Raw genomic sequence first — 19,486 nt, forward strand, 5'->3', positions numbered from 1 at the left:
GTGCAAAGGATGAAGCAAATATAGAAGTGAGAGTCAAAGACCACATAAATACAGCTCAGCAGGGTTCTCAGTGACACAGCTCTTTGGTCACAGTCAGCGTCAGGTGAGACTCTTTCTGACCCAGTTTTCTGCCTTTTTTTTTTTTTTTACATTTTGCATTATATCATAAAACTGTTTTAATATCGTTTTAATGCTAAAATAAAATACGATCAACTACAGTGCTTTGCATGGTATTCTGTTGAGTTGACAAAAACATTTTGTCAGCTGTTTCTATGGCAATAGTGGTAGTGTCAGCAGATCCAACTTCATTTTGATCTGTTTTCATGGCTCACATTGGACATTGTTAATGAAGTGACCTGGAGTAAAGATGTTTGGTGTCCTGTCACACATGGCTTTCTGCTGACTTCTGTGGAAGCTTATGAGTTTTCACATCCTGGTGACTGTGTGAATTTGATTTGAGGATTTTGCAATTCCAGGCTTGTAAAGATATTTAAAACTATAACCATATGCCGTCTTTACAGGGAAGCCTCAGGCGCTGCTGATACAATGGATGATATATCTTTTGATTATGATTTCAATTATGATGACAATTACACTTATGAGAACTTATCGACTGATGAGATCACCTCTCACAAAAATCACACGACCTGTTTCCACGAGCCGATCTGTGCCATTCTGGTGCTGGTGAACGTGATCATCTTTGTCCTCGGGGTGTGTGGGAACGGATTGGTGATCTGGATCGCTGACTTTAAGATGAAGAGGACGGTCAACACCACCTGGTACCTCAGCCTGGACGTGTCCGATTTCATCTTCTGTCTCAGCCTCCCTCTCAACATCTATTACATGGCCACCGTTCACTGCGTCTTATGAGGGTATGAGGGAGGCTGGGCAGGGAGTTCAGCCCAACCTGAGCCGTTACACAGTAGCATCTGTCATCCATACATTCAGGAATGAGAACCAGTAAGTTACTTATAATCTACACTATCCTACTGCTCTTCATGTATGTGTACTGTAGTATACTGCAGTCTGACATATCAGTAGGCCTATGTTACTGCTCTTCATGTATGAATACTGTAGTATACTGCAGTCTGACAAATCAGTAGATCTATGTTACTGCTCTTTATGTCAGGACACAGGTAGGGACTCAAACGCAGATCCAGACAAATCTCTCTTTCAACGGTGGTTTATTACAAAACACTTCAGCACAGAAAACGGTGAGACAAACTGACAAAAAACTAGAGAAAAACTGGCATGCTTAAATAGGCAGTAGGCAGTCAGGAAACATGGAACAGGTGTGTAAGGTAAGGGGTATTGACTGAGGGGTGGAGTCAGGAGCATATGACAAAACTAAACAAGCTGCACATGGTAAACCAAGACAAACCTACAACACAGTGTCAACACTGGCAGACAGGGGGAGACAAAACACAAAGTTCCTGAGGAAGTACTGACAGTACCCCCCCCCCCCCCCCCCCCAGGACGCCTCCTGGCGTTAACTGTGGGCGGTAGAGGATGCTGACGGTGAAAATCTCAGATGAGAGAGGGATTCAGAATGTATTCCGGGCAGGAACCCAGCACCTCTCCTCGGGACCATAGCCTTCCCAGTCCACGAGGTACTGGAGACCACGACCCCGATGGTGGACATTGAGCAGGCAACGTACTATGTAGGTTTCAGATCCATCAATGAGTCGAGGGGGTGGAGGGGGCCTGCAAATGAAAGGTTTAATGCGGGAAACATGGAACGTGGGATGGATGCGACGGAGAGGCAGGGGAAGTTTCAGGCGAACCGCAGATGGGTTGATGACCTTGGAGATGGGGAAGGGACAATGAATCGAGGAGCCATCTTGTGGGAAGCCACCTTGGGAGGGATATCCCGGGTGGAGAGCCACACTCGCTGCCCCACTGTGTAACGAGGGGCCCTAGAGCGGTGACGATCCGCCTGCTGCTTGATCTTGACCCGGGAACGGAGAAGGGCGGTCCTGGTGCGCCTCCAAGTCCGGCGGCAGCGCCGGATGAAGGCCTGTGCCGAGGGAACTCCGACCTCCTCCTCCTGAGCTGGGAATAGAGGGGGCTGATAGCCAAGGCAACACTGGAATGGTGACAGGCCAGTGGAGAAGGATGGTAGAGAGTTCATGGAATATTCAACCCAGGGTAGCTGCTGACTCCAGGAGGAGGGGTCCTGAGAAGTCAGACAGCGCAGCACTGTCTCCATTTGTTGGTTTGCCCGTTCTGACTGCCCATTGGACTGTGGGTGAAAACCTGAGGTAAGACTGACCTTGGCACTCAGAAGTCTGCAGAATGCATGCCAAAAATGAGAGGTGAATTGAGGGCCCCTGTCAGAGACTACATCCACTGGGAGTCCATGTAATCTGAAGACATGTTGTACCAGTAATTCTGCAGTCTCCTTTGCAGTAGGTAACTTGGGTAGTGGAATCAGGTGAACAGACTTAGAAAAGCGATCAACAACAGTGAGAATAGTGGTATTACCCTGAGAGAGGGGCAGACCAGTAACGAAGTCCAGCGCTATGTGGGACTAGGGTCTCTTGGGAACCGGTAAGGGTTGCAACAGGCCAGCAGGAGGTTGACTGGAGGTCTTATTCTGGGCGCGCACTGAGCAGGCCATCACGAAGCTGCGGATGTCATCGTCCATGGAGGGCCACCAGAACTGCTGCCTGATGAACGCGGCTGTACGTCTAGCACCAGGATGGCAAGACAGCTTAGAGGAATGCCCCCACTGCAGGACCTGTGAATGCACAGACTGGGGCACAAAAAGGAGGTTAGTAGGACAGGTGCTGGGACCAGACTCACCAGATTGAGCTGTGCGGACGACGGACTCAATATCCCAACCAGCGGCAGCCAGAAGACAACAAGTGGGCAGGATGGCGCTAGGTACTGGAGCAGGATCAGAAGCAGAGAACTGACAAGAGAGAGCGTCTGGTTTTCCATTCTTAGAACCGGGATGGTAGGACAGACTGAAATTAAATCGGGAAAAGAACAGAGACCAACGGGCTTGTCTGGAGTTAAGACGCTTAGCTGAGCGGACATATTCTAAGTTCTTGTGGTCTGTCCAAACTAAGAATGGTGTATTGGTTCCTTCAAGCCAATGTCTCCACTCTTCAAGGGCTAGTTTGATCGCCAGCAGCTCTCGGTCACCGATGTCATAATTACACTCAGTAGGGGTGAGTCTGTGAGAAAAGAAGGCGCAGGGGTGAAGTTTCTGATCCTCAGGAGAACACTGGGAAAGAACTGCACCCACCCCTATGTCAGAGGCATCCACTTCCACGACACATTGGAGTGCAGGATCAGGCCGGCGCAGAACGGGGGCTGAAGTGAAGCGTCTCTTCAATTCAGAGAACGCCTCCTCAGCAGCAGCAGACCATGAAAATCTCACTTTCACAGAGGTCAGAGAGGTGAGGGGAGCCGCTACAGTACCATAATTGTGAATGAAACGCCAGTAGAAGTTTGCAAAGCCCAGGAATCGCTGAAGTTCACGGCGAGAGGCTGGCGTAGGCCAATCAGTGACTGCCTTGACCTTCTGGTCGTCCATTTGTATGCCATCAGTAGTGATGACATAGCCCAGGAAAGACACTGAATGCTGGTGGAACTCGCACTTCTCTGCCTTAACAAACAGCTGATTCTCCAGAAGGCGCTGCAGGACTTTGCGGACGTGCTCACGGTGCTCAGGGATAGAACGAGAGAAAATTAAAATGTCGTCAAGGGAGACAAACACAAACTTGTCAAGCATATCTCTCAAAATATCACTGATCAGACATTGGAATACCGCAGGGCTGTTAGTAAGGCCGAAGGGCTTAACCAAATATTCATAATGACCAGAGGGGGTGTTGAAGGCCGTCTTCCACTCGTCGCCCTCCCTTATACGGACTAGATGGTAGGCATTATGGAGATCGAGTTTTGTAAAGACCTTAGCACCCTGCAACAGCTCAAAGGCAGCGGACATTAGGGGAAGAGGGTTTCGGTTCTTCACCGTTATGTCGTTGAGACCCCTATAGTCAATACAGGGGCGCAGCGAACCGTCCTTCTTTGCCACGAAGAAAAACCCAGCGCCAGCCGGAGATGAGGACGGCCGAATGACGCCTGCAGCCATGGATTCCTGAATGTACTTGTTCATGGCCTCGGTCTCAGGGGGGGACAGGGAGAACAGACGACCTCTAGGAAGTGATGTACCAGGCAGGAGGTCAATGGCACAGTCATAGGGGCGATGCGGAGGCAGGGAGGTCGCCCTGGACTTGCTGAACACCGCCTTGAAATCCAGGTATTCGGAGGGAACGTCAGACAGATCAGGAGGCTCCTCCTGAGCAGGAGGGCCTACAGGCAAAGGAACCAGAGCATTGCGGAGGCAGTGAGTAAGGCAGATTGGATTCCAGCCTAGAATCTTGTTATTAGCCCAGTCTATGTGGGGATTATGCTTAACCAGCCAGGGGTGTCCAAGAACGATTGGGGTTTGGGGTGAATCTAGCAAATAAAACACTATGGTCTCCCGATGGTTTCCGGAAATAAGTAAACTCACCAACGGGGTAACGTGTGTGATCCTAGCAAGCTTCACTCCGGTTAGGGCATTAGCTTCAAGGGGATTCTGTAACAAGGTTGGGGAAAGATGTAGTTGGGAGGCTAGGTGAGTGTCCATGAAGTTCCCGTCAGCCCCGGAGTCAATCAGAACAGACACAGCATGGTGATGATTGTCGGTGAGGAGAGTAGCAGGCAGAAGGGTGCGTAAGGTAGAGGAGGAACAAAAAGGAGTGACGCTCACCAATAATTCCCCCTTTACGGGTGAGCGCTGCCTTTTACTGGGCAACGGGCGACATAATGACCAAGCTGACCGCAATACAGGCAAGAATTAGAGTCTCTCCTCCTTTGTTTCTCTGTGGGGGACAGGTGGGCTCGACCCAAATCCATAGGCTCAGGGGTGCTGGCAGAGGCAGGTGCTGGTGAGGTCAGAGGGGAGGTCTCATTGAGGAACCTTAGTCTTTTGCAGAGTCCTCGCTCTCTGTGACGTAGTCTCAGACGGCTGTCTAGGCGGATGGCTAGGTCCACTAGAGCATCAAAGGTGGCAGGAAGCTCACGGGTGGAAAGCTCATCCTTGAATACCTCAGATAGACCGTTGAGGAAGGCATCGTATTGCGCCTCCTGATTCCAGCCACTGGTAGTGGCGAGGGTGCGGAACTCAATGGCGAAATCAGAGACCGACCTACCCCCTTGACGAATCTGCAGCATCTCCTGAGCAGCCTCTCTCCCATGCACCGACCTGTCGAAGACCCTCCTCATCTCCTCGGTGAAGATCGCATAGGTGTTGCAGACCAGGGATCCTGCATCCCAGACTGCTGTTCCCCACTCTCTCGCATGGCCGGTCAACAAAGTTATCACATAGGCAACCTGGGACCGGTCTGTTGGAAAGGTGGAAGGTTGGAGCTCAAACGCTAGGGAGCACTGGGACAGAAAAGACTTGCAGGTTCCCGGTTCTACTCTATAAGGTCCAGGAGTCGGCAGACGGGGTTCACGGACAGGCAAGGTCGGCTGTACAGGCTGAGGCGGTGGGTTCTCCTGAACCCACTGGAGGTGTTGTAATCTTGCTGCCATGTCAGCTAAACTGGCTGTCATAGCCTCCAGGGACAGTTGGCCCTGTTGCCTGCCAATCGTTATTCCCTGATGCTCCAGGATGGTCTTGAACTGATCCGGACCTGCTGAGTCCATCTTCTTGGTCAGTCTTGTACTGTCAGGACACAGGTAGGGACTCAAACGCAGATCCAGACAAATCTCTCTTTCAACGGTGGTTTATTACAAAACACTTCAGCACAGAAAACGGTGAGACAAACTGACAAAAAACTAGAGAAAAACTGGCATGCTTAAATAGGCAGAGGGCAATCAGGAAACATGGAACAGCTGTGTAAGGTATAGGGTACTGACTGAGGGGTGGAGTCAGGAGCACATGACGAAACTAAACAAGCTGCACATGGTAAACCAAGACAAACCTACAACGCAGTGTCAACACTGGCAGACAGGGGGAGACAAAACACAAAGTTCCTGAGGAAGTACTGACACTTTATGTATGTATACTGTAGTATACTGCAGTCTGACATATCAGTAGGCCTGTGTTACTCTGTGATTGTTGGCAAATGTTACAGTAATGACATTTCATACTGAAAAAAAAATTACAGTAGCTTACTCTGATCAATCATATCATATTTTTGGATCTTCTGCAGAACTGAGAGATGACCAGGCCATGGTGGAAGACAAATTTCTTTTTTCTCACATTTTGTATTTGTTTTTGTCTTTCTGTGTTTAGAGTTTTGAAAAAATGAGCCTTTATTTATTTATTACAAAATCCCTTTATCAAATACAAAGTGATACGTGACCCAATATAAGATAAGTATGGTACAGGCGTGCCTATTGCAAACAACTGAAGATTTTTTTTCTGCGTTACCGGACCTCTGCTACGGTCAAATAGCGATTGAACTAATTGGACATTTTCAAACGAATAAAACAAGATAAAACGGTTTTTTTCTCCTGTTGGGGGTTTGAATCCGATATGATCTGTCACATGTGTTTTTAATTCAACTACTGGCACGTAAGAGGAAATAAAGGTCGACCACTCATGTCAAAAATCGTCTGCTAGGAGTAGCATTGTCGAACTGCAGAATGTGGGCATGTCGTTTCCTGTTGATTTCCTCTAGTTGTAGTAAATTTGGGACACACGCAGTGCGCTTGGGAACATTCTAAAGAGCCGACGAAGCTGCTGCAAGGTGAGCCATTATCTGAATAACTGCATTTAAACTACACCAACATTTAGGGTTGCGTTCCCATCAGCTTCTGTTTTGGATACAGTTGTCGTCTACTAGATGCAAAAATGCATTTTCTGGCCAATAATTTACTGGATCGTTTAAAAAATAACATTAAATAATCAGCAATAACAATGATAACATTTAATAATGGTAGCATTAATGCAACACTTTGTTGTAGCTGGCAGCTTAATTTCTTTATTTAATTACGTTTGCAGGAATATATAAAACTTTCCAGGTTATCAAACTATTATCTAGCTTTTGTGATGCCCTCGTTTACCTATTATTGTGTGGTGTGGGATCAAGTTTTGCACGAACAGTCATGTTCACGTTTTTTGATGTTGTTTTTATTTGTTTTTTCGGGGGGGGGGGGTTGTCTGTTTGTTTGTTTGTTTTTTGGTTGTGAAAAAGTTGCCATTTTCTGAACAAATTCGAAACAGGAGCGTTTACATGAAGGAATAACAACTTTAGACTGACATCTAGACTGCGATCTTAAGTGTACTTTAGATTTGCTGTCAACAGCAAACGCAATCGGGTCGATAGCATGCAGCATGCGAAACTAAAACTTTGAACGTGCAGTAAACTGAAAGTTAAAGCAAGAAAAAAAGAAGAACATTATTATGTAGGATATAGGGACAGGAATCAGCAAGATGTCTCTCTAACAGAAAACGTAAACATTAAGATAAGTATAAATATACACATAAACCGTGCTGTTACTCATAAGCCCATTCACGTCAGTGTAAGCAACGCGTTAAAATGTAGATTTGTTGTTCATGTATCCGTCTGAAACATGCTGTTTTTCCTGTTCCTTTTTCAGGTCTGAGGAATATTTTATTGGCCAATCCTCCCTCACCTCTCTCTCTCTTTGTCAGTAACAGTGCAGCTTCGACTCTGGCCCTTAAAACAGCAGAATGTCATCGGCAGTAAACGTCACTGTTGCTTTTGACTATGATGCGTACATCAGAGAAGAGGAGGTTAAAGACATGCCTGATTTTAAAGATTACACTAGGATCATGTATATAGCAGCATACTCTGTTGTCTGCTTCCTTGGCTCGGCACTCAACCTCTTTGTCTTCTGCAGATGTATGTATGCTCACTGTAAACAGAAAAAATCAAACGTGTTGGTCTGGATTTTCAGCTTGGCTGTGAGCCACTTGGTCTTCTGCCTCTTCACTCCACTCCAGCTCCACTCTGCTATTCATCACTTTGTCTGGAAGTCTGGAACGTTCTTCTGCAAGTTCAATTCCTTCATCATCTACATGAATATGTTCTCCACCGGTCTGATCCTCACCCTGTGGACCGTACACGACCTCCTGCCCAGCTGCAGACAGAGAAACCTGTGCAAATCATGTGATGTGTTTATGGTGTTGGGGGCGTTTACTATGGGAGCGCTTTTCGCCATACCATCACTGCTCTCCAGGGAGATCAAGGACAAAGCCACGGGGGAGCAGTGCCTGGATGACTACAGGTTTGGGGAGGCAGAGGAGACGCAGTATGGCCGGGACAGAACGTTGGCAGTGATTTGCGTGCGTTTTTTCGCGGGCTTGGCCCTTCCTGCCTTTGTGATGGGAATCGCCTGTTGCGTTAGGAGAGAACCGAGGAATAAAGGCCAGTCAAAGATCATCTGCTGCATGAAGGTGGCTTATCTAGTTCTCTGGGGTCCACTGATCTCTCTGACCATGCTGCAGGTAGTCACAGGTCAGTCACACTCCTTCAGTCAGTTGATTCCAGGTGCCACGGCTGTGGCAGCCCTTCACAGCTGTGTCAACCCCATCATCTGTATTCTGGCAGGCAAAGACTTTAAAATGAACTGGATGCAGCAGAGTGACAGCAGAGAGATACCGTGAAACCACTCTCAGCCCTTTATCTGAACAAGCTGGTTTTATAGTGCACGCAAGACTACGCCATGAGAAATGCTGTGCTGAGCAGTTCTCCCAGCAGGGGGTGCTGTGACTGTGTACATGTGTAATTCTGTGATTCTGTTCCACAATGTGTAACAATGTTGGTAAGGTTAATGTATACGTTCATAGAGCATAAAGCCAGAGGAGAATTAGAATCAAACAGAGTGGAAGAAGTGTTAAAACTGGAGTGGAGCCAAGCTCTTCACACTGCCCTGTGTGTAATTAAACCCTGTTATCAGACACACACATGGACAATCCTCATGGTCTTCAGTTTCACTGGGACTTAATCTGTCCAGACCCGTCGAATTAATAACATATTACCCTACCCACATGTATTCACACCCATATGTAAAAATGCTCTCTTTTTTTTGTTGTTTTTTGTTTTTACGCATTTGATTTACTTATGTATGACTTTTATCTATCTGTCTATCTATCTATCTATCTATCTATCTATCTATCTATGAAGCAGTTATTTTTAAATAATGTTAATGTGGAAACTTGCCAAGGGTGGAGCTTGTTGTGCAAAGGATGAAGCAAATATAGAAGTGAGAGTCAAAGACCACATATATACAGCTCAGCAGGGTTCTCAGTGACACAGCTCTTTGGTCACAGTCAGCGTCAGGTGAGACTCTTTCTGACCCAGTTTTCTGTCTTTTGGGGTTTTTTTTTACATTTTGCATTATATCATGAAAATGTTTTAATATCGTTTTAATGCTAAAATAAAAATACGACCATCTACAGTGCTTTGCATGGTATTCTGTTGAGTTGACAAAAACATTTTGTAAACTGTTTCTATGGCGATGGTGGTAGTGTCAGCAGATCCAACTTCATTTTGATCTGTTTTCATGGCTCACATTGGACATTGTTAATGAAGTGACCTGGAGTAAAGATGTTTGGTGTCCTGTCACACTTGGCTTTCTGCTGACTTCTGTGGAAGCTTATGAGTTTTCACATCCTGCTGGCTTTGTGAATTTGATTTGAGGATTTTGCAATTCCAGGCTCGTAAAGATATTTAAAACTATAACCATGTGCCGTCTTTACAGGGAGGCCTCAGACGCTGCTGATACAATGGATGATATATCTATTGATTATGATTTCAATTATGACGACAATTACACTTATGAGAACTTATCGACTGATGAGATCACCCTTCACAAAAATCACACAACCTGTTTCCACGAGCCGATCTGTGCCATTCTGGTGCTGGTGAACGTGATCATCTTTGTCCTCGGGGTGTGTGGGAACGGACTGGTGATCTGGATCGCCGGCTTTAAGATGAAGAGGACGGTCAACACCACCTGGTACCTCAGCCTGGCCGTGTCCGATTTCATCTTCTGTCTCAGCCTCCCTCTCAACATCTATTACATGGCCACCACTCACTGGGTCTTTGGCCTCTTCATGTGCAAGTTCACCTCCTTCATCCTGTTCCTCAACATGTTCAGCAGTATTCTCCTCCTGGTCGTCATCAGCGTGGACCGCTGTGTTTCCGTCATGTTCCCAGTGTGGGCGCAGAACCATCGCGGTTTACGTCTGGCTTCCGGAATAGTTGTCCTGGCTTGGATCATCTCTGCAGCTTTCAGCTTTCCATCTATCGTATTCCGAGATCTTCTCACACACATTGGTCAAACTCGCTGTTACAACAACTACAAATCCCGTGAGCATTACCATGAACTGGTCGCCTTCAGCCGATTTGTTTTTGGCTTCTTGCTCCCGTTCCTGATCATCATCTCCTGCTACTCCATCATCATCGTCAAACTGCGAGCCAATCAGATGGCCAGATCTTCAAAGCCATTCCGGGTGATGACCGCTCTGGTTGCCACATTCTTCCTGTGCTGGATCCCATATCACACCTTTGTGCTGATGGAACTGAACCATAAGAATCACTCTGGGTTTGTTCAGAATGGACTGCAGTGGGGGACAGTGATGGCCACTGCCAACAGTTTCCTGAACCCAGTTTTATACGTGTTCATGGGCAATGATTTCAGACAGAAGTTTAAAAACTCCATCATGTCCAAGATCGAAAACGCCATGGGGGAGGAGGGGCGAACCATCAGCCGTTACCTGTCTCGCTCTAGCTCCGTGGACACGCGGGCGTCCACCCACATCTGAACATCAGGACTGGACACAGACGATCTGGCCAAATTCCTCAAGCTTCAAAGCATGTACACCCAGCTGCAAAATCTACACTCCACTTTGAACTGAGTATAATATCATTCAAATTTCTTTGTCAGCTAATGGATGCATTTGTAGTTGTACGGGATAAAAACAAGTATACCTTGAGTATTCTTATTAAACACATTTACAGACTGCACATTTTTCAGTGTGTTGGATGTAGACATTGGGGAAATTGTTTTATAGTTGATTCCTGCTATGAATCTTAGAGTGTAATACAGCCAAACATGTCAAAGTTTTCTTATCATAATTCTTTCTTATCATAAATAAACAGACATTCAGGACTGACCCTGACAGTTATTACAGGCTGAAGAGTTAAATAATGAGAATAACAATGCAGCGGTTAAAACAACTGCTCATGGACAGGGTTCATTAGTGAATGTATACTGTGACTGTTAAAATAGACGCCCCAATCAAGCCAAATCCAGCCCTCCAATGAAAAGACAAATAATTTCAGATTATCATTTTTGTAGGCTCTTATTAAGCCTACAAAACATGCCAGTCAAAAACAGAAAGCAGCCCATCCTGCTTTCTCATACTCAGTGTGTTCTGTCTGCATCTTGATTAGCTAGTTTAGCTGCCTAGTCCTGCTGCCCAAATGTTGCTTTACACCAGTGGTTCTCACCTCCAGTCCCGGAGGGGCCACTGTCCTGCACATCTTTGTTTTAACTCTCCTGAGCTCAGGACTGACACACTTGATTCCACTGCTCAATTCATCATCAAGCCCTTGATTAGCTCAGTTAACTGTGATAATGAACAGTTAAAACAAAGACATGCAGGAAAACAGGGCTTGAGTTGAGAACCACAGAGAAAAGTCGACACAGAAAACAGACGATTTAACAGTGAGCGGGGCGGAGAGAGATCCTTGTTTGTCACGGTTGGAACGAAGCCAGTGTGTTCACTGTGCAGTGAGATCTTACTGGTGGTGAATGAGTATGACTCTCGGAGGTATTTTACAGTTTTTCACAATTGTTTACACACTAAAATTGGAACTTGAAATGCAGTCACTGAAACCTGAAACTCCATGTGACAAATCCTTAGGCCGAGTCTGCAAAACTGCAAGCACAATTTTCTGCTTTACACTCAGTTTTCAATTCTAAATCACATTTGTTACAAAACACCACACACAGTTCTCTACATTAGGGCACAGCGTGCGAAATGAAAATCTCTTCTGTTCCTTTGGAAAGCAAGGCCAGTCAAAATGCCAAGCTTTATTTACCGTCTGGCAACACTCGATCCTCACAGGCGTAAACAATAGTTGCTTAATCGTTCACTGAGAAATCGGAGCTTTCGCACTATAAAAAGGCCACAGATGAGGTCAAAGCGTGAGAGGAAGAGGACAAGGACGAGGACAGACAGACAGACAGACAGACAGACAGACAGATAGATAGATAGATAGATAGATAGATAGATAGATAGATAGATAGACAGATAAATAGGCAGACAGACGTCTCAGATGAGATCAGGGCCACACTGGTTGACCATGTGCTCAGCCATGCGTTGAGTATGAGGGAGGCTGGGCAGAGAGTTCAGCCCAACCTGAGCCGCTACACAGTAGCATCTGTCATCCGTACATTCAGGAATGAGAACTGGTAAGCTACCTATAATCTAAGTTATGCTACAGCTCTTTATGTATGTATACTGTAGTATACTGCAGTCTGACATATCAGTAGGTCTATGTTACTGCTCTTTATGTATGTATACTGTAGTATGCTGCAGTCTGACATATCAGTAGGTCTATGTTACTGCTCTTTATGTATGTATACTGTAGTATACTGCAGTCTGACATATCAGTAGGTCTATGTTACTGCTCTTTATGTATGTATACTGTAGTATGCTACAGTCTGACATATCAGTAGGCCTGTGTTACTCGGTGATTGTTGGCAAATGTTACAGTAATGTCATTTCATACTGAAAAGAAAAAAATTTATAGTAGCTTACTCTGATCAATCATATCATATTTTTGGATCTTCTGCAGAACTGAGAGATGACCAGGCCATGGTGGAAGACAAATTTCTTTCTTCTCACATTATGTATTTGTTTTCGTCTTTTTGTGTTTAGAGTTTTGAAAAAAATTAGCCTTTATTTATTTATTTTTTACAAACTCCCTTTATCTTACTGAATGTTTTTCCTGGTTTTCTCCTGTTGGGCATGCAAAGTGTCACATACAAAACACAAGTGTTCCAAAATACTGCATTTTGGGAAAAAAATAAAAATGTTTTTGTTACAGTATTGGATTTGTGTGTGTTTATTTATATATATATATTTGAGTAGATATACATTACTGTAACAATCTTTTAGAACCTGTTACAGTGTAACACTGAAAATGCAAAAGGCAGAAACTTACTGATAAGATATTCATAGTAGTGTTTTGTGTTGAGCACATCAGTGTGTTGTCAGTTGGTAGAAGGATCTAGTCATTTCGTGGCATTCGTGTGTCATTTTGATGGAAAAAAAAAACCAAACAAAAAAAAATGCATTTTGGAAAGAGAGAAAACAGTTTTGAATGCAGTGTTTGCTTTTGCTAGAGATTTGTAGTTTTGCATTTTGTGTTAGTGGTTTTGACCTATTACTGGCCTCTGATCAGGGTTGTGTCTCCTTGCTTGTGTTGCTTGACCTCAGTGCAGCCTTTGACACCATTGATCATACCATTCTCCTTGATAGACTAGAAAATGTTATTGGAGTTAAGGGAACGGCCCTCTTATGGCTTAGGTCCTACTTGACTGATCGTTATCAGTTTGTTGATGTAAATGGTGAGTCCTCTGCACATACTGAGGTAAAGTTTGGAGTCCCGCAAGGTTCTGTTTTAGGCCCACTGCTTTTCTCTTTATATATGCTACCTCTAGGTAATGTTATTCGTAAACACGGTATTAGCTTCCACTGCTATGCTGATGACACACAGTTGTATGTCTCAGCGAAGCCAGACGAGAGAAACCAACTTAACAAAATAGAGGAATGTCTAAAGGATATTAGGCACTGGATGCTTACGAACTTCCTCTCACTCAACTCTGAAAAAACAGAAGTACTTGTACTAGGATCACATGCAGCGAGGAGTAAGCTTTCCGATCACATAGTTACTCTGAATGGCCTTTCTCTTTCATCAGGTGCGGCAGTAAAAGACCTTGGTGTAATTATTGACCCCAGTCTTTCATTTGAAGCTCATGTAGATAATATTACCAGGATAGCCTTCTTTCATCTTAGAAATATTAACAGGATAAGAAATGCATTGTCATTTCAAGATGCTGAAAAATTGGTTCATGCTTTCATTACCTCTAGGTTAGACTATTGTAATGCCTTACTGTCTGGATGTTCTAATAGGCGTATAAATAAGCTACAGTTAGTTCAGAATGCAGCAGCCAGAGTTCTTACTAGAACCAAAAAATATGATCACATCACCCCTATCTTATCCACACTGCACTGGCTCCCAGTCAAAGCTCGTATTGACTATAAAATCTTACTATTAACATATAGAGCATTAAATGGTCTTGCGCCACAGTACCTGCGCGAACTCCTGGTCTTTTATGATCCACCACGCCAACTTAGATCAAAAGGTGCAGGCTATCTGTTGGTACCTCGAGTTATGATGGCTACAGCAGGGGGCAGAGCCTTCTCTTACAGAGCCCCACAGTTATGGAACAGCCTCCCAATTAATGTTCGAGACTCAGACACAGTCTCTATGTTTAAGTCAAGGCTGAAAACTTATCTGTTTAGCCAAGCCTTTTGCTAATAGCTCTTTACTAGGCAAAGGAGCAGATCTGGAGGGTTCTCGGGCATAGAATGTTTGGTGAACTGGGATGTTCGGATGCTGTCGCCCCCCCACTCTAACATGTTCACTCAGGTTTGTTGACTGTGGAGTGGGTGTCCGCCTTGTGTCCCAGAGTGCCATCATGTCCATATTACCCTCTAGCTCTCCCTTTTAACTATGCTGTACTAGTTAGTCTTGCTGGAGTCCCTGCCTGCACTCGGCACACGATGTATATTTACCTTAACCATTATGTGGAAATGAACATCTAACAATGTGTCTCTCTCTCTCTCTCTTTCTTTCTCTCTCTCTCTCTCTGTCGAGCAACACATGCTACTCCTGAGACACCGGTGATCCTGACTCCTCCCTCCCTGTGGACTGATCCATCCTGGTGTTATCATCTTTCATCCCCGTCAGCCTCCTGTCTACATCGCCATCCCCTTTGTTCATGCCCCAATTTACTTTCAATTGTAACTGCCCACGTGGTCGGCACCTATTGCACACCTGTCTGGCCAAGGAGGGGTCTCCTCTCTCTGTGGTCCTCCTCAAGATTTCTCCCATTTTCCCATTTCCCTCTTGGGTTTTTGGGGAGTTTTTTCTTGCCCGCCATGAGGATTAAGTCAGGGGGTGCCGTCATATTTTGATTTGACTGTTGTGGCCTGTAAAGCCCTTTGAGACTGTAAACAGTGATATTGGGCTCTAAATGAACTTGAACTTGAACTTGAACTTGGTTTTCTGTTTTGTGTTTAGAGTTTTGAGAAAATGAGCCAAAGATTCAGAAATCGTGTGTAAACAGTTGTGTAAAAACTGAGAGATAACCCATCCCACCTTCTCACTGGGCACCTTCTCACTGGGCTCTGATGCTCTCAGTCAGAGAATTCAGGGGTTAGCTTGATGCTAGGTGCAGTGAGGGAGCAGCCAGTTTCAGGTGTGGACAGAGAAAGAGAAGATGTCATACAAAACTCTGCACTCCATGGTGTTTACACAGCACTGCCCCCTTGTGTTTGTTTCTTTCTTTTTGTATGTATGTGTGTGTGTGCATGTGTGTCTATGTGTGTGTGTGTGCGCGCGTGCATGTGTGTGTGTGTGTGTGTGCGCATGCATGTGTGTGTATGTGTGTGTGTGTGTGTGTGTGTGTGTGTAAGTGAATGCGGCATTAGCTCAGCAGCAACAGTGGCTCAGCTGTGTGTGTTCTTTTCACAGATCGGACGTGTGATGTGTGGTTAGATTTTGCATAGTGGCTGCTTGCACATGGGAAATGAGCAGAGACTGAGACAGGGGCAATGTAAACCCACTCTGGTCGAGTGATCAGTGATCAGTATTCTCTAAGGCTGATCATTGATCAGAGATCAGTCTTTTCTAAGGCTTCTCTGAGTGATCAGTGATCAGTCTTCTCTAAGGCTTCTCTGAGTGCTGCAGGAATTGCCAGGTGAGTCTTTCTTTCTTATGCTAAACACTTGTTTTGTTAAACACATGATTACAACAATTTTCAGTTGTTCAGCAGTTATGCAGTTTTCAGCTGTTCACATGTTTCTGTGAAAGTGCTTCTGGCCATAGAGACAATCATTGAAAAATAAAGCTGCTTCCATTCAAACTCTCCGCTGTATAGTGAGTGTGATCCCATCCGTTGCATGGAGAGGCAGTGGACATAGGCAAAAAATAACGTAAACCTGAATGTTAAATATGCAGCTTCCAGCACCTCAACTCTGCAGGTCTACGTGTCGAAGAAACATTTTCCTTAGCAAATCGGCACAATGATAAAAGCAAAACAAAGCAAAAAAAATAAATAAATAAAATAACACAACATTTTGTTGCTTTCTTCAAAATGATACAAAGCTGTGTTTGAACCACTGTTGAACCACAAGTGGTAAAGGGGAAGAGAGAGAGAGAGAGAGAGCCTGTGTCGTAGGTTTTGCAGAAGCTTCATCTTTTATAAGAGAAGCAGCGTGGTTCAGAGGTTAACGTTCGCTCTGCTTCTGACACTATGCCCCCCCCCCCCCTCCCAAAACATTCTCAATGAGGGTACAATTCATTCTCAAGATCTCTGGCTGGACATCTGGGCCAAAACTAGTCTTTCTAATCTTCTATGGCTTCCTGAAAGCCAGCCTTCACAAAATCAGTTACAGTTTTTTCTGATTTAGAAACTGCTTTCTCACTTAGGTCAGACCTTCACGATGACAGAGTATCCTGAAACAACCAGTGATTATGATTATAATGACGATATGAACGAAACAGACTCGCATTCAGATCAGGGAAAACCACCAGTGATTCTGGTGCTGGTGAACGTGATTATCTTTGTCCTTGGGGTGTGTGGGAACGGACTGGTGATCTGGATCGCCGGCTTTAAGATGAAGAGGACGGTCAACACCACCTGGTACCTCAGCCTGGCCGTGTCCGATTTCATCTTCTGTCTCAGCCTCCCTCTCAACATCTATTACATGGCCACCACTCACTGGGTCTTTGGCCTCTTCATGTGCAAGTTCACCTCCTTCATCCTGTTCCTCAACATGTTCAGCAGTATTCTCCTCCTGGTCATCATCAGCGTGGACCGCTGTGTTTCCGTCATGTTCCCAGTGTGGGCGCAGAACCATCGCAGTTTACGTCTGGCTTCTGGAATAGTTGTCCTGGCTTGGATCATCTCTGCAGCTTTCAGCTTTCCATCTATCGCATTCCGAGAAATTCAGGAATATGCAAGTCGTACTATCTGTCACAACAACTACGATTCCCATGAGCACCATGAACTGGTCGCCTTCAGCCGATTTGTTTTTGGCTTTTTGCTCCCGTTCCTGATCATCATCTCCTGCTACTCCATCATCATCGTCAAACTGCGAGCCAGTCAGATGGCCAGATCTTCAAAGCCATTCCGGGTGATGACCGCTCTGGTTGCCACATTCTTCCTGTGCTGGTTCCCATATCACACCTTCGTGCTGATGGAGCTCAACTCCAGCAACCATCATCCCGCTCTGGAAACAGGAACAAAAGTCACCATGACAATAGCATCTGCCAATAGCGTCATGAATCCTTTTCTGTACGCTTTCATGGGGAAGGACTTTAAACACAGATGTGCCTCCATTCTCTCTAAGATTGAACATGCCATCGGTGAAGAGGAGAGAAGCAGTAGGAGACCAACCTCTGTCACCCATACAGGCGACGTTAAGTCCACATCTTTCTGATCACACACAAACCCGGCAACCTGAGAAACCCTCACGTCTCTACACAGGGTCTTGTCGTTACTCATAAACAGATTATTATAGCAGTGATAGTAGCACTTCCTCAGTGTTTGCTTAAAAAAAAAAAAATGCAACCCCCCCCCCCCCCCAAAAAAATAACACAAAAACGAAAAAAACAACCCCAGAAAATTCAAACAAAGCCAATAGATTTGCTTATGTTATAGCTGCAGTGCTATCCTCTGATGGAAATGAATGTGTGTTTGTGTGTATGAGGAGCGAAGGCACTGATATGTGAGACTGTAAGTTGTTATTGTCATTGCAGATGTTTATCTAAATTCTGTACCATTACAGGAAATGCTTAAGGTGAAACTAGCGTACTACATATACAAATAGTGTGTGAAGTATAAAATATAGCTCTATAGGGTAAATAGGATAAATTACATGTTTGAATTTCATAACTATATTTAGAGACAGGATGTGTGGAGCTTGTCTTTCAGTCTGTTAAAGTGTTTGATTTACAGAGAAACTGTGAGGCCAAATCTAATCAGATACAACACACTGCATGTGACTGCCATATTTCAAATATTATTTTCTCTGGTTTGTGTAAAAACAATTCAGACAGACAGATCTAATCAACAGACTCTATGCCATACATATGCATGACTGGTAATGCCAGGAAAATTCTGGAGTGTGATCTCTTTAACGTGTGTATGACATGTGTGTACAGCTTCATTAAATTGTGATCGTTTTGTGTTCAGCTTTGTCTGTCTGTCGTGTTGTTAAAATTGTACCTCTTCCCAAAGAAATGTAATTCTGCAAACCAACAGCCAATCATCCAACTGAAAAAAAAACAAACTATTTTGATCACACTTAATGTGCAGAATGTGACTGATTAAAAACTGAATGCAGAAAAAAAACCACACACAACCAAAACAGTGTATTATGATCTGGACGCATTTAATAACTGCATTATTCAGGCAAACGCAACAAATCTTCATTTGTGTTTTTCATTTCTGTCACAGAACATGACCCCTGTCACGACCCACCATAGTGATAGCGAGGAACAGTGTCTCTCCTGCCATGCACAGTTAGTTTAGCGTCATTATTAACGACAGTCTGATTCATTCACTCATTAATGACTCTTTACCTTCACCATTCTGTAGAAACACATTATATTCTCTCCATACAAAATACATTCAGATCAGCGCTCCCTCCATGGTACCAGTTTCTCTCTGAAATGACAAAAACACTCGCATCAAAAGGCTGTGTCAAAAAATAGGTGAAATCTCCCTTTTAATTCTGTGTTACAAATGTGCATTTCTGGCCATACGCGATACAAAAATATATATGTGTATTTACATGTATATTATTAAAGTTGATTTTGTTTTGTTCACAGTCCGTTTCTAGACCTTTCTTTGTATGTGCATCTAACTGTGGCTGTGTCTGCAGGAACCGTGTCACATGACCTCACACTTGCCGCTCGACATGAGGAACAAATGTTCACTTTCAAGAACCGAAACTGCAAGCGTGTGAAGAAAAAAAAAAAATTAAAGGACAAATACAATTAGTGTCTACCCAGTCAACCAGTAATACTCTAATTCTTCATGCCCAAAAGCCTCACAGTGCAGTCAAAAGACCCTGTGAAGAATGCTGGCGGTCTGTAATCATTACCCCATGAGCTCGGGTCATTTCAGTCTCAGCAAAAACATT

At 44.6% G+C, this 19,486-nt stretch overlaps 3 protein-coding genes across 3 annotated transcripts; all 3 read left to right on the forward strand.

The window, feature by feature from the left end:
• The first annotated feature begins 546 nt into the window (after positions 1-546).
• On the forward strand, positions 547-8,957 carry LOC115827813 (uncharacterized). Its single transcript, XM_030791722.1, has 6 exons — positions 547-852; positions 1,130-1,136; positions 1,594-1,903; positions 4,891-4,943; positions 5,153-5,362; positions 7,716-8,957. Exons 1-6 carry the CDS (start codon positions 547-549, stop codon positions 8,636-8,638), a joined length of 1,809 nt encoding a protein of 602 aa, XP_030647582.1. The 3' UTR covers positions 8,639-8,957.
• A 205-nt stretch (positions 8,958-9,162) lies between these two features.
• Positions 9,163-11,080, forward strand: LOC115827552 (chemokine-like receptor 1). Its single transcript, XM_030791433.1, has 2 exons — positions 9,163-9,314; positions 9,736-11,080. The coding sequence occupies exon 2, from the start codon at positions 9,761-9,763 to the stop codon at positions 10,799-10,801; it is 1,041 nt and encodes a 346-aa protein (XP_030647293.1). The 5' UTR covers positions 9,163-9,314; positions 9,736-9,760; the 3' UTR covers positions 10,802-11,080.
• A 5,700-nt stretch (positions 11,081-16,780) lies between these two features.
• On the forward strand, positions 16,781-17,779 carry LOC115827814 (chemokine-like receptor 1). The gene has a single exon (XM_030791723.1). The coding sequence runs from the start codon at positions 16,781-16,783 to the stop codon at positions 17,777-17,779; it is 999 nt and encodes a 332-aa protein (XP_030647583.1).
• Positions 17,780-19,486: the final 1,707 nt, after the last annotated feature.

The sequence above is a fragment of the Chanos chanos genome, chromosome 14 (genome assembly GCF_902362185.1).
Source record: "Chanos chanos chromosome 14, fChaCha1.1, whole genome shotgun sequence".
NCBI lineage: Eukaryota > Metazoa > Chordata > Actinopteri > Gonorynchiformes > Chanidae > Chanos > Chanos chanos.

Bases quoted from the DNA above. Each gene is read 5' to 3' on its own strand.
- LOC115827813 (XM_030791722.1), top strand. From the start codon at position 547: ATGGATGATATATCTTTTGATTATGATTTCAATTATGATGACAATTAC. The intron at 1,904-4,890 runs GTAACGAGGGGC...TGTGGGGGACAG, and splicing joins CACACTCGCTGCCCCACTGT to GTGGGCTCGACCCAAATCCA. The intron at 4,944-5,152 runs GTGAGGTCAGAG...TCCTGATTCCAG, and splicing joins GCTGGCAGAGGCAGGTGCTG to CCACTGGTAGTGGCGAGGGT.
- LOC115827552 (XM_030791433.1), top strand. From the start codon at position 9,761: ATGGATGATATATCTATTGATTATGATTTCAATTATGACGACAATTAC.
- LOC115827814 (XM_030791723.1), top strand. From the start codon at position 16,781: ATGACAGAGTATCCTGAAACAACCAGTGATTATGATTATAATGACGAT.